The sequence below is a fragment of the Salminus brasiliensis genome, chromosome 23 (genome assembly GCF_030463535.1).
Source record: "Salminus brasiliensis chromosome 23, fSalBra1.hap2, whole genome shotgun sequence".
NCBI lineage: Eukaryota > Metazoa > Chordata > Actinopteri > Characiformes > Bryconidae > Salminus > Salminus brasiliensis.
The window spans coordinates 10,889,952-10,908,540 of record NC_132900.1 but is presented as its reverse complement, the minus strand read 5'-3'; the positions used below and the strand labels follow the sequence as shown (position 1 = coordinate 10,908,540).

General features: G+C 41.9%; 1 protein-coding gene across 1 annotated transcript in view; it reads left to right on the top strand.

Annotated features, from left to right (window-relative positions):
- The window catches only part of gpc5c (glypican 5c), a 241,227-nt gene extending 226,460 nt beyond the window's left edge, over positions 1-14,767 (top strand). The window contains exon 9 of the mRNA XM_072669083.1: positions 8,700-14,767. Coding sequence (XP_072525184.1) covers positions 8,700-8,854 — 155 coding nt within the window. The 3' untranslated portion in view covers positions 8,855-14,767. The remainder of the gene's footprint in view (positions 1-8,699) is intronic.
- Positions 14,768-18,589: the final 3,822 nt, after the last annotated feature.

Below are 18,589 nucleotides of genomic sequence, written 5' to 3'. Positions count from 1 at the left end.
ATTACTGCAAATGAAAGCTGTGTGACACGTACGTAATCAGCTGCGCTGTGTGCATCCACCCATCAACACCCATTCGGAACTCTCAAATATTTGAGGCTGGATTCAGTTCTAAACCACCCCCAAGCTACGCCTCTGTGTGACTCTACAGGACATCAGGATAGAGTAATAGGAGCGAAGGAGAAGTATAGCCATCCATCTTTTCCCTCAGCTGGAGGCAAGGAGGGAGGAAATGGGGTTCCAGCGGTGGGCCAGATGGAGAACCTTCAGCATAATCAGTTCTACCCCAGAAACTACGGTCACAATCTCGTTGAGCCCATTAGTTTGTGATTGTGCGCGCCACATGCAAACGGGGGAAGTCAGTCAGTTTTACCTGAGCACGTTTCTGTTGTTTTACTGCCTTAAAGGTAAATGCCTCCTCTTCTCCAAATTGCATCACAGTGTCACTGTCTGTCCTGACAGTGTAGTTGGCTGGAGATGGAGACACCATCAGAGAAAATGATCTCCAGCAGGCTTCTGGGAACTGATTTTGTGGCTGCTGAGATGAGCTGGACTTCATTGAGTGCTTCACTGGCTGCTTTTAAAGGATTCATTTGGGGGAAAGTCTATTTATTAGGAAGGCCTCATTTTGCCCTCAAAACAACCTCAAATCCTCATGGCATGGATTCCACAGCAAGTTCCGGTCCATGCTGATGTGATTGGGTCAGAATGGGAAGTGGGAAGACCACTGGGAAGACCACTGAAGAACATTGACCTCATCGTGATGTTCATTAAACCAGTTTTAGAGGACTTTGGCTTTGTGACATAATGCATCATCATGCTTCTAGACGCTAGAAGATGGGCAAATTGTGGTCATAAAGGGATGGTCAGCAACAATGCTGCAATAGGCTGTGGCATCAAAGCAATGATTAATGGATACTAAACAGTCCAAAGTCCACCAAGAAAACATTCCCCACACCCTTACATCCCACTTCCACTGGCCTGGACTGTTGACACAAGGCATGTTGGGTCCATGGATTCATGCTGTTGACGCTGGTATTCTGACTAAACCATCTGTGTGCTTCTATAGAACCTGAGATTCATCAGACCAGGCTATGTTTTTTCCGGTCCTCCGCTATGCAGATTTTTGTTGAGCATGTGCTCACTGCAGCCTCAGCTTTCTGTCCTTGGCTGACATGGTCTTCTCTTGTTGTAGCTCATCTACTTAAAGGGTCAATGTGTTGTTTATTCTGAGAGGCATTTCTGCTGTTGCAGTTTAACTGAGCTTATTGAGCTGAGTCACAGCCCAGAACTTTTAAGGTCATGATGAGTGTTAAAGCAATCATTTTAATAAAACATTTTATATAAATGCTCAGCTTCAGGCTGAGGATTCTCCACAAGGGGGAGCTATCACTACCCAAACAACTTTCAGTGTTCACGTCAGTTGCAGTTTGTAGGCTAACCCCTTTAGCTGACCATCCAAATTTGGGGTTGGGGGTAAATTGTGTGCAATCATGGCAAGTGTTGCTAAGCATTTGTCTTAGTCATCTCCCAAACGCATATTTTCTAGACAAAATGGGCCAAAATGGCTTCCAAGCTCCAGATAATAATGGTGTTCAGGGGCATGGAGCAATTAGCTAGTCTAACTTCAGGGACTAAAGGAGCAGCAGTTCATGTAGTCGCTGGAAGGCAGGAATGTCTGTATGTATTTAAGTGAGGACTTGAATACTGCAGCCAAGTTGGGTTTTCTATTTATACCCATACAAGTATTTATTCCACTAACCATAACTTCAATCATAGTCCAAGGAATGGTAAACCAAACCAAAGAATGACTTCAACTTCCTTCCAGGAATGTGTTTTTAAGCCACGGCAAGGCACCTACTTTCAGCAGGTCCCCTAAAACAGTGCCAACCTTGAGGTCCTAGAGGGCAGCAGCACTGTAGTTTAATGTTTACACTGTTCTGATATGCCCGGTGCAGCACATTGAGCCTTCCATATAGAGATGTATTGCCAAAAGAATAGCAAATAAACATAAAGCTATTGGCTCCATGCCTAATGTCAGGCATGGTCTAGTGGGGTAAAAGGCCCCATAGCATTAAGCTGTGGAGCAGTGGAATAGTGTTCTATGGAATGATGGTGCTCCATCCAGTACTTTTAGGATGAGTTGGGGAATTGGAAAAGAGAAGAGGTGGGGTGGTGCTCATCCAACATCCTGACTCCAGTAGTGCTCCTGTCTGGAATGCAATCAAATCCTCACAGCAGTGCTCCAAAATCAACTAGAAAGCCTTCCCTGGACAGTAGAGACAGTTACTCCAACAAAAGCAGGACAAACTCTTTCTTTAATGCCCTCCATTTGAATGAGCAATGAATGAGCAGGTGTCCCAATACATTTGTCTATATAGTGTGTTTAGCATATGGCATTATGCAGTATCTTGACTGGCATATTATCTTGTTATTTTGTGGTTATTTTGTTAGCTTGAAGCTAACGTCCTAGCTTGTGGTGAAAGCGTTAGATTAGAAGAGTATAAAGCATATTTCTGAATGTATATTTCACTTGATGTGGCTGAGTCTTAAATATGACGTCTCTGATGTGATGCCATTTGATGTGGTGGCGTTTGAACTGGATCAAACCGAATAGTGTAAACAAGACCTCTGTCTCTGATTCAGTTCAGTGATGTTTCTGCCTCAGGCCTGCCCTGCAAAAGCTATTAGACCAATGTCGGGCCTGCAAACAAACAAGTAAACAAGACACATATAAACGCACACATGTATACATCTACACATACAAACATACATACATTTTATATACATAGTATATATGTTTGTATGATTTTGTGATTTTGTGTATGCATGTATATATACATGTATGTATAAGTTTAGTACATTACATACTATTAAAGAGAATTTGTTGATGTTTTTGTATTCAGTATTGTTCTGAGTTGATCTGAGTAGGACAACGCCTTAAACTCCTCCTCCTTACCTTCAAGCCCCTAATATAACCCTGCTTTTCAGTCCAACTCCATGTCTAACGAAAGTCGCACCCACCTCTCTCCCATCTCCTCCCTTTCTCTCCACACCAACTGGGGGTCCAGACCACAGGAAAGCAATGTAGACTCCAAGCCAAAAATATTTGGAGTCCACCCTCCCGTTCCATTTCAGAGCGTAGTTCAGACTAGCGAAAGAGAGTCATTACCAGTACCATTCACTATCCAGTCTATACAGCCCATAACATTAACAACTAACATCAGCATCAGCTGACCATATAGGAGCACTAGTTCTATAATTATAGACTGTAGACCATCCAGTCAGTGGTCCATATTGTTTAGGTGGTGGGTCATTTTCTGCACTGCAGTGAAACTGCTGCAGTGGCGTGTTAGTGTGTTTTGCGCTGGTATGAGTGGATCAGATGCAGCAGTGCTGCTGGAGTTTTTTAACACCTCAGCATCACTGCTGGACTGAGGACAGTTTTCCAACCAGCAATATCCACAGGACAGCTGTGGGCAGCGTCCTGTGACAACTGATGAAGGACTAGAGGATGACCAACACACCAATGTGCAAATGCGTGCACACATACACAACTTGTCCAGTCCCTGTAGAGGAGTACTGCCAATAGAATCTGCCTCTACTCTGAGGCAGATAAGCATGAATCTGTTGGCACCATGCCTAATGCCAGGCGTGGGCTAGAGGGGGCCCAGCATTGAGCTGTGGAGCAATGGAACTGTGTTCTCTGACATGATGGTTGGTACTTCATCCAATTCTTTGGATATGACTTGGGAATGAATTGGGGAGGTGATCATCCAACATCCTAACCTTGCTAACGCTAAGCCTTCCCTGGGCAGCAGAGACAGTGACTCCAACAAAGACAGGATAACCTGTTTTTAATACCCTTGATTTCACCCTTGAAACAATAAATAAGCAGGTCCCAATACTTATGTCCATGTAGTATAGTATGTACATGTGCACTCACACATGTATAAACCCACATCATATCTACCCATCTATGAAACACTTCTGCAGAAACCATCCCTTCTCCATTCCTCTGCTGTAATCCACCACCCCCTCTCTGTACACACTGCCACACTGCAGTGTTTTGTCAGTTTCTCACTAACTGCCTCCCCCTTTGCCCTCCCTTCCACTTCTGCTATCTCAGTAGAAGCCTCTGAGATGAAAATCACATTCTTGTGGAAGAATAATAATAATAAAAAAAATTACACATGATATTAGACCACTTCAAAAAGTCTGTCATGCTTTCCACTTTCTGACACTCTCTGACAGGCCGGTGGTGTGCCGCATCAAAACACAGAGCTGATCAAAGGCTAACCTGAGCGAACAGACAGGGAGAATATAGCTGCGATTACACACACACACACACACACACACACACACACACACACACTCACTCACTTCTTCGGTAACAGAGTTATTGCACTCTCTGATTACTGCTGTGATCATCTCGGGCATCGTGATGTGGAGTTCACTTTGGCACTTTGATCTTTAGCCTCTGGCTTGTCAGTATCCGCACCACACACGTGTTTCGAAAACCCACCCACCCATCTCACACATGCTGCCTAGTGCACTCTACATGGCAGGATATACAGTGCCCTCCGTAACGTTTGGGACTAAGCCATGTAGACCATAAGTCCATAAAGTAGCCTATGGTTAGCCTATGGACAAAAGTATTGGGACACCTGTTCTTTCACTGTCTCTCTCGAAATAAAGGGTATTAAAACAGAGTTTATCTTGTTTGGTTGGAGTAACTGTCTCTACTGTCCAGGGAAGAAGGCTTTCTACTAGAATTTGAATCATTGCTGCATTCATTGACAAGAGTCATAAAAAATATAAACAATGTCAAAAAATGTCTTTTTGATTTTAGCACAGCACAGATCTGTTTCATTTGCATACTGGAGCGGGATGTTTTTGGCCTGGGTTGAGTGTAAAGATCACAAACGCCCATTCTTTGTCATCTTCTCCACAGTGGGGTATCCTAAGTAGAGGCTGATACTTCCCTGATGGCCTCTCTTCACGCTCACACTCTGGTTTGGGCCAAACAACCGCCTCTTTCTTGCTAAACACAATTGCCTCTTTGTCCATTGTCCTTCAGGAAAACAATAGCAACAGAAGAAAAGAGAAAGCTGGGGAGGAGGTGGTGATATCTTAATGGAAACTGAGACAGCTTTATGCTACAACTGGCTTGGCCTAGCGAATACAAGCTTACTGTACAGGCTGCACTGCAGTGATCTAACAGCGAGTGTGGTACCGCAGACCTCAAAAGCGTTTGACATTAATTGCATCCTTGTGGCAGGTTATACATAAGTGATAGGCCATTGGATTCCATTTTGTAGGTGATATAGTTGAGGTTTAGAGTGTTAATACTAATGAGTGGGTAAAGGGACAGTTAAATGGTCAGTAAAGTTTAGTGCAAGCCTTGCCTATTCATTTGGTTCAGTACATTTGTGCTGACCTTGACATGTGACGCAATACATAAAAATGAGAGTAACACAAATATTTAGTCTGTATTTAAGGTTTTCTTAAATCATGCATTATTTAGCTAAAAACATATTGAACCAAAATACAGGGCTTTTAGGATGCTTGTTTAACCCCTTAAACCGCCTATGGCCTGCCCACTGACAGCTGATAGCAAAAACACTGTACATTTATAGTAACTTACTGGAAGATGTGTTACCAATTAAGTCATATTTACAGCACTACAGCACTTACACTGTATTTTTCTTCTTTTTTTTTTTAACCCCAATTTTCTTCCCCGAATTAAATAGCCTATTGCCCAACCCCCCCCCCCCCCCCCCCCCCAATCACCTGCAATGCTCCCAGCACTGGGATGGTGTAGACTAGCACATGCCTCTTCCGATACATGTGCAGTTAACCACTGCCTCTTTTTTAAACTGCCGCTAATACATCATCACTGGGTGCTTACGTGTGCAGTGGTTGTGATGTAAGGTGTATAACAACATTAATTAAAATATCTGGGATTTCTAAAATATCAGTGACTACCACACTGAAACCAGTTAGAGTACACTATTTTCCAACTTATATTTCATAAGGATCAGGATTGTTGGTTTGCTGATAATTAACTTTCTGCATAGCCAAAGTCCTTATAGGCAAGTCTGTTCACTCGGCGTCCAGCATCGCAATGCTGCCAGCCAGTTATTTCCAGTCACACAAGACCAGGCTCCCATAACTAGGAATAGGGAAAGACCAAACTACTGGAAACTGAAGGTCAGATTACTGTTAAAAAAATGATTAAATCTGACAGCGTAGCTCAATAATACACAAAAACCCTTGTTTGTTCTGCTTATTCTGGCTACACAGATATCCACAATTGATGCTGGATGCTACATTAACCTATCCAGACATTACTCAGTATCATTTAGGGCTTCCGGCACTGACCTCTCAAGATGAACTGTACTTTACTTTTTGGAATCAACCACGTTTAAAGCACTGTGAACTTTGAGCACTCTCTGAGAGATCCGTGAATTCCTGGGCAGAACTACACTGTGGAGCTCAGAGTGAAAAGAGCTGCTTATCTAGCGCTAAAACCTCCCATCACAGGACGCAATTCCTTTAGCTTTCTGGCGGTTGCTGCTGTGCGTTTGACCGTGGTTAAATGTGGTCTGCACTGTTTTCTGTGTGGTAAGAGGTGTTTGTGAGCTCTGCTGGGTTCTGACACTCCTTGTCCTGGGCTGATTAGTGTACTCTCACGAAGGGCATCCAATTAGTGTGAGTAAAAGTCTTTACTCTTTTTTCAAGGCATGTTCATCTTACACATTCTACAAATTTGTGAGTGAGTCAGATACAGTAAAAAAAAACAGACTCAACACACGGAACACAAGGAATTGAGTACAACACTGGCAGTAATGGGATGTGTGGGTTTCCATCTAGCTACTGTAATCCTTAACCCACACATATGATCTAATCAGGCTCTCAGGATCAGCTAATTAACGAAATAGCCGCCAATCTCGTATCTCTACCGCCCTGTACTAATGGTGTAACCAGCAACCTCATTGGCTGTTTTTGTTGAAGGCCGGGACTTTATCCATAAAGTTATCCGCAGGTTGAGCATTACAAGAATTTCCATTTCAACCAGAGACTGGCCTCATACATTTCTGGTGTGACCTAGATTCCACTACTGTGAGACTTTTATTTTGAACAGTTTCTAGTAATTACACAGTTGTCTTAAGTTATTATAGCAAAGTTCTAAAATGATTCATCATAACCGGACTTCTGAGGGTTAAGGCTGCCGTTGAGCTGAAGAGTGTAAAATCTGATGGTGTTCATCCAGAGCAGTACTTTTCTCTCTGCTTATCTTAGTTAATCCACTGACACAACACTCGCTCGCACTCGCGCACACTGAGTTAATTCACTTCGATCCCTCCATCACTGTATCAGAGAGAGGGGCTCAGAGAAAAGGAGGGAAAGAGAGAGGGATAGGGGAGGAGAAAGTAATTTGATAGAGCAGAAGATGGAAAAGCAAACTTTGAGTAAAATAACAGGCTGGTAATGCATCCCTGTATGAACGGAAAGGTAAAAATCTGTCTCTCATACTCACATACACACACACATACATAGAAATGGTCTGTTATGGAGAAGGATGATCTTGTTCCATCTCCATTTCGCTGATTTACCGCTGATTGGTTGTAAAGAATTTCTGAGGGCAGTCCATTACTGACAGCAATCAGTACCAAGCATGAGTCATCACTGCATTTATATATATATATATATATATATATATATATATATATATATATATGTGTGTGTGTGTGTGTGTGTGTGTGTGTGTGTGTGTGTGTGTGTGAGCATTTGTGAAAAAGAGATGACCACATCTTTCGTCTGTAAAAGAAAGCATATGTGTGTGTGCTTCGTCATTTGTTGAGCGTATCATTGCTGATTGATTGGCGGTGGGAGTATTTTGAGCATGAGTGGATGTTTAAGCTCCATTACCTGCTGTAGTCTAGGCCTGATACAGCAGTCTAAGAGCTTTAATGTGTTTTAATGGAGACAGTGGAACGCTGCTGCACTCTAATGCATCTCCACTGGGCCGCATTAGCTCTTTTATCTATTTTCATTCTGGCTCTCTGTGGGGAATTTGCACAGAAACCTTTGTGTGCATCTTCATAGTGGAGACTTTAGGTTCACTTTAGATCATGATTAAATGGATGCCAAAAGATTTTGCAGTGCTAGACAAAAATAGTGGTAGCAAAAGTATGATATATATATATACTGAAGCATTGCAAAGTAAAATGACTGTTTAGTTGCATAACAGTAGTATGATAATAGTAATACAGTAATAATAGTAATAATAGTGTACAGTAAATGTATATATATGCCTCATATGTATATATATATATATATATATATATATATATATATATATATATAGTTTCCATATCTATATCTATATCATTGCTGTGATGCAAAATAGCAAAAAAAAAAAAAATGGAAAAAAGGAAAAAACTTTTCAACTTTCAATGAGGAAAGATTGTATTCTATTTTTTACTTTTTTATTTTATGCTATATTTTATGTAAAGAACAAATGGCCGATTCTCATTCTGTCAAAAAGTGAAAAACAGCAAAAATGTACAGAAATGCATGAATATATATTTAGATTTTCTTTGATATTGCCCTTTTTCAAAAAAAAAATCTAGTGCTTAATAAAGAGAAAAATCTCTCTCTCTCTCTCTCTCTCTCTCTCTCTCTCTCTCTCACAGCTCTTACAGACTCCACCGTTACTGAAGTGATGAAGTCTCCTCCTCATGAACCTCCAGTCGGACGCTTCAATACCGGACGCAATGCTGCTCCACTCACTCTGCCCACTTTAACCATCCTCATCCTCACCCTGGCAGTGCAGTGGACTTTGAACTGAGAGCCTTGCACATTCTCTCTCTCTCTCTCTCTCTCTCTCTCTCTCTCTCACACACACACACACACACACACACACACACACACACACACACACACACACACACAAACATGCACACATATACACACACTCAAATACATATACAAACACACAGGAACTTCTTCAGCCTGGTTGCTTGCGTCTGGCTCTCTTGTTTGCCTGCATTTTACTATGACAGCAAAGGCCTAATATCTGCTTAAATTATGCTCTCTCTTATACGCACACCACACACACACACACACACGTATATATTATCCAACATAGCAGTACTCATAATTCCTATTAATCATATTTTGCTCCATTTGCTCTCAGTAGTACGGGGTTACAGATTGGCTCTACATGGCTCTGAATGGTCATGTGATATGAATGACTGTATACATGGACTCCACACTTCGTTACTTTCAGCTGGTCATTAACATGCAGTGGAAGGCATGGTGAAATGCTGTAAAACAGGCCTGTTTCTTGAGTCCACCGCCAAAGAGAAGACATGCAGACGATTTCATATTTACTGACTGTTCAGCAGGGAATAGGAATCTGTGGATGCGTCATTGATTTATAGTTTGCCTTTAGCATTTGGACAAGCTGGGAGTCCAAGCTGTTTTTCCCTATGGGAAAGAACGAATGCCATCTTAAGAAATTGACCTTATATCACTCTGTGGTTAGCAAAAACAAATAATATTCCATATGTATTGTCCTATACATTTTCGACTGAATATCACCTTTTATCGGCACTCTGATTAACCCTTCAAGGCCAATGCAAAAAAACAAACAAACAACATTTAGTCTACTGTTTAATCTCTACTAATAACAGAATTGTATTATTTTCTTAGCCGATTTACCCCTTTACTCCCAATTTGGTACTGCCCACGAGATCTTTTTTAACTGCCGTTGATGCGGAATTGTCGGCAGCACAGCTACAGCTACAGAGTAAGGGAAGAGAGCACTATCTACCAACTCATCTAGAGCATGGCAAATTGTGCTCCCGTGGACTCCGGCAGCTGATGGCAAAGAAGGCTTGGGATTCAAACTCGCAACCTCCGGGCCATGGTGGCAATGATAACAGCATTTCTCAATACTGTTACACCTAAAGAGTGTGATCAGAGTAAGCTGAAAATTGAGCAAAACAGTAATTCCTTACTGGTCTAAATAAGCTTGCACTCTATTGCAGCGCATCCAACAATAGGGACAGCCTCAAGCCTCTTTTGGCTTGGTAAAAAAATACTAAAAAAACCATATCACCTTTAAACCAAAGTTGTTTAGCCCTGAGATTTTGATGATTTTGGCTCTATTCCATTTTTTTCTCATAGATAAAAACAGCTTGGACCCTCTGAGTCCTTATTTGGGCATGTTGCTGAATACAAATTGATGCACGACCTCAGTGGTCCATGTTACACATACACACGCACACACACACATAAAAGTGTTATTTCTAGACAGAACGTGAAATATGAATGCTATGCACAGTATAGTATGTATATAGTTGTGTTTGGTGTCGATTTTATAGGAAAAAGAGTTTTAAGTAAAAAAAAATGCACCATAAACAAATGTTTTTGCAATCCATTCAAATCTTTAACTATAGAACATAAACCACCAACTTCAGTACACACATATACACACACACTCACACATTTTTGCATCTGGAATTACATGTATACAGTTTCTAACTAAACACAGTATGTTAATTGTGTGTTTGGACCTTTCAAGTGGATCAGTTTAGGCCGTCAGATTTTGAATGTTTGGCTTTAAATTGCACTGAGGACAATAGAGAAAGTTTAGAACTTGAAATGGGACTGTTTTGGAAGATACAAAACATGTCGTCGGAGACTTTTTAGTCCGTTCGAAGGGATTTGACAACATGGCAAAGCAGGTAGAGCTACCAAAAATAGTAATATGAGCAATATTTCCACATGCCTGTGTTCCCATTTAACCAATTTAGAATCAGCTACACTGTTTTCCATTTCTTTGTGTTTTTATATGTGTTTTTCCATCTTTAAACACTGGCCAAACTTCCATCTAATCCACAAAACAAAAGTTTCTTGCAATTGTTAAGGGTGTCTAGGGTAGTCTGTACTGGGTCTGAGCATTCAAATACATATAATCAGTGGCACAGACGGAATTTCAGTTTAGGGAGGGGGGCTGGTAACAGATTGAGGAGGCCAGCTAGGTAGCCACCAACTAGCCACATAGCCTGCTTCTCTGTAGCTTCACTGCATAACCAGAGATCTCAAACACAATAAACAATAACTGCGCTCCCATTTAACTAGCCATTACTGTAACAAATGATAGACAGCACCACAGCAGCTAAGCTTAACGGCTAATTAACCAGAGTGCTACCTTTTACAGCCCCAGGAGTTCTGGGGAAAAGGCTTGAAGATATGGTTGATATTTTCATCATCTTATTTTTTATGTAGCTGCTTGTCTAGTTCACTATAGCTAGGTCAGTAGTGGCCTACGCTAGGAAAAAGCACAGCTCAGCTAAATTCCCAGAGTCTGCAGAAGGTTTCGAAGGTTTCTCAGCTAATGGTACATTGGTGATCAAAGCAAAGCTTTGTGGAGCACTTTTATTTGCTTGTGGTGGAAATAAAGCTACAAGGATGTAAAAACTCAGTGCCTTGGAGATCATACTGTGTTAAAAAATCACCATTTTGTAACATTTGGATTGGCATCAGCCCCTGGGCCTCCTCAGGCCCCCCATTTACTTTTCACATTTGCAAAGGAGAGCCGGTCAAACCCTGCTTCTTTGGTTAGACTTTCTTTCTTTTAATCCAGAAGTCATCTGTATCTGTATACTCTATATGTCCAAATGCATTCAACTACTTTAAGTTGTACCCATTGCTGACACAGATGTGCAAATTCACAGTAATTCAACATAGCTCCCCTTTAAACATAAACATTTTTTTATGTGCAAACCATTATTATCATATCTGTCTGTTATTATTATAAAGGTCTGTATACCCAATTAAGCATTGTCTTCTGAAAGACTTGTTTGTTGGCTTTCACTGTCAAATCTTTTTTTTTCTTTTTTTTAGCCATATGGTATAAAATCTGTGGTATTTTTTCCTCTACTTTATTGGGTTTTTCTTTCAGAAGTTGAATGTTGTTTGGATGCTAGCCTGGAGTCCTGAAGGGCGCAGTTGTAGAAGAAGGACGTAAACTCATTCGTTATTTATGTAGTAGGTATTTGTCCAAGTCAGTTCTGCAGCCCTGAGCAGAATCCATATCTTGTGAAGCGGCAAGCCATGAGCCAGCATTTACAGAGCTCCACCCAGACCTCCGTCTAACCATGTCATCATATTTAACAATGATACAGAATTAGACATCATCCACATCATCCATAAGCTCATCAACACAACAGCGAGTCTCATCCACCACTTCTCATTACATATGTACTGAAGATGGCACTGATCCAACAAAGTATAGTTTAGACCCAGTATAAATATCAGGCCAACAACTGCAGAAAATGCTGGGTCAGAGTTCGGAAGAGAAACAGAACAGAGCTGATCCATCTTCGGAGCAAATGTAGTCAGAAATATTACAGACCTAACCTTCCATGCTTTTGTACGAGGTTGGACAAGCTAGGTTGGCAAAAAGCTCATTTAACCTTAACAAGAGGTTGTTTCTTGGATTTGTTCCCCAGGATTCTCCTTAGTTGTTTCCAATTCGACCTGCTTGCTAGCAAGCTACCATCGCACAGTGCTACATTGCTGGGAGCGTTAAGGCTAACATGTGATTCCCCAAGACATACATATGCTGCAGCTTTCATTTGACAACATACCCCAGCTAATGTATTTGTCCCCCATTTTGAACCCCAATGTAATCATTGCCAATTCCCACACCCAGAACTCCCGCTGTGAGATGATACCATCAACTGGGAACTCTAAGACACATGGAGACAGCCAAATACAGTTTTTTAAGCTGTAACATGGCAGAATGGCTGAACATCTGGAGGAGAATGCTAACTGCCTAATATACTAATAGACATCTACGCTGGCTTGTGTCAGACTGAGTAATGTGGGAGAGGGAGGAACATCCTGTGATGGCATTTGCATCATCAGAGATTGAACTCTCAATCTTCTTTGATGGAGCCAACGCTTAGACCGTTGAGCTACTCAGAAGCCCTGGTACTGTAGCATCCTTAACTTAATGCTACGTAGCTGGAGACCAGCCCTCCAGGACTGGAGACCTAAAACCATCTCGTTGTAGATGGCCACCTTAGGTTGAGGTTATAGTTGAACATGGCTCATTTGAAAGCTTAGTGATGGTAAGGCTACTCAAAGATAGGCTACTCAAAGTTTCAATGATGATACTGAAGAAAGTACAGTACAGAACATGTGAAGAAAGCATCTCTAATACATATATGAGAAAAGACTGTGGCTTCAGTATCTCTAAGAATCAGGATCCACTGCCAGGTCTACCGGCATAAGCAGGGTTTGACCTAAAAGAGGGTGGTGTGTCCCAAATTCTTCCGTACTATGCTTTGTAACGTGGCCTAGATTGGAGAACTTCAAAAGGAGGGCTAATTCGACTCTTTTAAGACACGGATGGTCCTTATCCCTTCACTGACTGGATGCTATCAGGGAGTAGAAAATGGGAGAATGGAAATGACTTAAATTGACACCTGCCACTGTACTTGTCTTTTGTCCTTAATTTGCATCAAATGCACAATGAACATTTATCATAGCATGTGTATAAATGTATATATTTAAGGTTGCTCACTGTTGATTTCTGTGTATTGTTTTATTATTTTATAGTTTATTTTGTTTTGCAAGCAGTACAGTGAGAGGAAATGTAAATGCAAGGCTTTTTAATGGTCTGAAACCTTCAGAAATTGGACTTCTCCACTTCCCTCAGTAATAATGAGTACTTATTTTAGTATGAGATCACAATGATCTTGGATTTAGAAAGAAATCGGAGCACTATCTCCTCTCTTATCCCATTTAAATGTAAGGAATTGTGAAAAGTTCTGCATTTCAATTGCTCAGCATAAAAAAGTACAGACTGTATCTACATAATTCATGATAATTACATGGCTGAAAGGTATTCAGATTAAAAACTGAATAATATATGGTTTCTGAAGAATAAAAAGTTAGTCCTTTAAGGCCGACATGAAAAAATGTCTGTTTCTGTTTTTTAATCTTCTCTAAACGTTGGTATATTTTTATTTGGTTAATAAAAAACTACCATTTTAAATAAGCAAGCATATGCATGGCATTGTACAATATTTCATACATCAAAAGCCTTTAATTGTTTCATTGAAGCAAACATTAAACCAGTCATAAGCTCTCAGTGATCTGACCTGTTTTCTGAATGAGCCTGCTCTGAAACGGCCACAGTGCATCCAACAGTAAGGGTAGCATCATGCATCTTTTACACAGTTCCACTGCACTGGGGCCAAAAGGGAATTACACTTCTGTGCTTCTGTACACTACTGTAGGGGGAGCCCAGGAGCCCAGCTTTAAGCCCACCACATCTTAGCCCAGCTCACTCAGCCTATACTGCTAGGCCCCACCCATTCACATTGCAGTTCTCAGGAGTGTTTCAGCTCGTTTTTGAGTTTTTGAACAAAGCAGCCAATCAAACCAGAGCTCGCTTATCGGTCCTAAAGTTTCATTTCGAGGGATAAGGGGAGTTTGGAAAAATGAATTATGACCATTTTAGGAACGTAAGCCACACAAAGTTTGGACAAGACAAATACGATATGATCTACATGCTGTTGGTCAGCGGAGTTTTGCAGACCTTCAAAAAGCCTTGCGTTTAATGGTTTAATGGACCGCATTGCGGTCAGTGTGATAAGCCTTGGCTGTCGCTATAAGGGCATAATGTCAATACTTCTATACATTCATTAATACAGCATTTCAAATAAATCCCTACATTTCAGCTCGTTGGTGTTTGTTGGACTGTGATGAGGGTCATTTTAGTGCCTTTTATTTCTTATTGTCCATTTCTTGTCCTGCGTTGGCCTGAAAGTTGGCCATCAGGGTCCTGCCCTGTGGATTTTTTTTTTTTTTTGCACCAGTCTGTCATTTCCAAATGTGCTTTCTGGCATAACTGTCTGTTGCTGTGCTGTCTTCCACTTTTTGCTGTCTTTCTGTGTGTGTGTGTGTGTGTGTGTGTGTGTGTGTGTGTGAGCGAGAACAGTGTTATTTCTGTTGCAGGAGGAGTGTGTATCACATTCTCCCATTAGTTGTGCTGACGGGTCAGTCTGCATTCCCCTGCAGGACACTTTGCCACACACACACACACACACACACACAGACACACACACACACAAACACACACACACACACACACACACACACACACACTGCTAATGCTCATATAACAACCGCTGAAGCCGTCACCACTGCCAACTCACTACCCAGACAGGCAAGGCTTCCAATATAGCACAGAAACAGAGGGCGGGGGTGGGGGGTTATAGGAAGACAGAGAAATAGGGGGAGAAGAGAAGTTAAAGGGGAAAGAATAAGTACTCTAGACAGCTGAGGAAAATAATACAAAGGAAGAGGGGAGGAAGAGAGTTGAAAGAGGAAGAAAGATAAAGGTAATAATGTGTTTTGACCCATCTAGCCTTTCAAAAGCAACACAGGGACTTCAGCTGAAATAAGCCAAAGGCATATGAGCCCATAGTAGTGTGTCTACAGGGCCTAAAAAACATCCAGAGGTCCAAGCACCTCTCATCATCTCACCACCTCATAACTCAATACTCTTTCACACGACCATTTATCTTTATGTGTTTGGCTTTAAATAACTGTTAACTGGCCCTGCAAGGCCTCCACAGTGCTACAGTAGCTACAGTGGCTACAGTAAAGGAGTTGCTCCAGTGCATAGACATCCACTGAAAGAAAGGTTGACCAAAAATGATTGATTAAGTAGCTAATTAATTGTCTTCGTCCCTCCTGAGCTGGCTGTTGACTGAAGTGAGTGGGAGACGGGTCCATATTTCACGTTAATTGAACGTGAACTGCATACTCACTTCCTTGTCGAATTAATTTTGAACAGGCCACAATGGAAGCACCTTGTCTGAATAGGGAGACTCCAATACTGTCTAATCTTCAGCTACTGCTTCTGTATTGTATGGTCCATCACCATGGAGACACACACACACACGTTTGCCACATTAAGCTGCTCTTTAGACGAAGTGAAAACCCACTGGAACACATTTATAGTAGGTGTCAATGGGCAGCTGCTTCTATTATGTTATTTTACTAAGAAGACATCAATATACAGAGGAGACACATCAATAGTACTGTCTATGCTATTCACTCATATGCTACAGGTGTAGAAGGTGGACATTAAAGGAGCTGTATGCGATTTCTATTCAGAACAAATTCAGCGAATGTGTTCCTAATGGTTCGCGAGCTCGCCGGTGTGATTGCATGTTGGTAAACGTCTGGCGTTCCTACTTAGCCCTGGCACGGCTGAAGCCACGCAACACTATTTCAGCTAATCAGCAACGGGAGGTGTTCATGCTTACGCACAGGACAGGGAAGGGGAGGGGCAGGGGAAACTATGTATCTGGCACTTGCTAGCCAGCAAGTGTTGAACTACATGCATTGTCAAGGAGAGATGACTGGGAAACGGCTAACAGTTTTCTAATGCTAACCTAGCTAAAGCTAATTACGTCCCATGATATTGCTCTCTCTAACATTATATAATGGTATTTGATTATGATAAACATTCGTAAAGGGTTGTATGGCTATTTATGTTGTGTGTAGATTCATGAATAATTCAATATGCTATGCTGGGTAATATTAACAAGGTAACGTTAGCAAAGTAACTTTAGCAGCCAGCCGGCATGCAATCGCCACGGATAGCGATGGTGGGCGAGGGCGACGGCCTGCATGCGAACACAGCAGGTAACGAAGTTGGATGAAGACGGCAGCCGTCATGGGGATGCTGCTGACAGCGTTGTATGACAAGGCTGGCAACCAGCATGCAAACACGATGTTGGACAAGGCATTTCTTGCTCCCCATTAAGTTGGAAAGAGTCATTTGCACTTTGAGCCACCACCAAAGGTTGTGGACTGGGACGCAGGGTTTTACACAATTATCAGCTTTACACAGTTCTCACGAATGTTGTCCAGCACGCTTCGCCAAAGTTCAGTGCCAAGCGCCAAGTGCAGTTTCTGGCATGCTGGGCCTGGAGTAGCAACAACAGCACCCCAATGATTTAAAGCTGCTATTTCAAGGACAAAATGTTACATAATGCTGCTTTAAAGGGCAGCGAATCCTGTGAATTGCCTGTTTACACAATGCGGTAACACAATTTGCTGGAGATGGGGAACCAAACAGGGCTGTCTTAGGAGAAGCACTTGCTCTTGAACTCATTCACACTGACATGAGGCCACATCACTTTATCAGTGAGGAGACACATCCATCTGTCCTGTTCACGCAACGACTCTAGAGGACACAAATCTCTCTCATTCTTGCCCTTCTCTCTCTCTCTCTCTCTCTCTCTCTCACACTCTTTCTCTTTTTCTCTTTTACTTTCTCTCTTTCTCTATATCTCGCTCTCTCTTTCTCTCTCTCTCTCTCTCTCTCTCTCTTACTTTCTCTCTCTCTCTTTCTCTTTTACTTTCTCTCTTTCTCTCTCTCTCTTACTTTCTCTCTCTCTTTCTCTTTTTCTCTTTTACTGTCTCTCTTTCTCTATCTATCTCTCTCTCTCTCTCTCTCTCTCTCTCTTACTTTCTATCTCTCTCTCTCTTTCTTAGCGAGCCAGACATCGTCTCACCATAATTCAGCTTTGATACAGTGAAAGTGTCACGTCCTTAGCACAGTCCAGCAAACAGAGAGAGAGAGAGAAAGTAAAAGAGAGAGAAAGAGAGATAGAGAGAGAGAGAGAGAGAGAGAGAGAGAGAGAGAGATAGAGAGAGAGAGAGAGAGAGAGAGAGAGAGAGAGAGAGAGATGTACTCTGACTGATGTGTCTTCTGGACTGTTGGCAGCTGTTGTATCCTTTCATCAGGCAAGTTCAGAAGTACAGTGGACGACGCTGATGATGATGATGATTACAGCATGGAACTCTGCCGAACAAGAAGAAAAGGAAGGACCATGCCAGAGCGTCAGTCAGTTCTACTGATGATGACAGCGGTGATGAAGACATAAAGATAACAAATGTGGCAAAAGCAACAATGATTACGATGATGAGGACATAAAGATGAAGATGACAATGATAGTCATGGTCTGTTCCAGAAAGTACTCATCACTGCATATTCCACTGACCTTATTCAACACTGTTCTCTATCTCTGCGAGATACTTGGTGCGGTCCACTGCAGTGGCCAGGGGCAAGTCATTAAAGCATAGCCAAGTGTGTATGTGTGTGTGAAAGACAGAGAGAGAGAGGGATAGAGAGAGAGAAAGATGAGTAAAGCGAACTAAACAGGAGCAGTCCAATGTGCATATTCTGGACTTTATTAAATGAAAATACAAGTGGGGAGGGGGAAGGGGGTACACCGCCTAAAGGACTGGGGAGTGGAGTGAGCGAGAGACTGAGAGAGAGAGAAAGAGTGCAAGGGAGAGAGAGAAGGGGCTTTTTGACATTATTGCTCTTCCTCCTATCACTGTAATCCCAAGTAGGTCCCAGACCGCTGTATCATTTGACCATTAAAACAGGCTAATTCATCAGCATGAGTGTAAATAAACACCAATGATGTGTTGTCCGATCTGCCTATTATTGAGTAGGTCCTCCTACTGCAGCCAC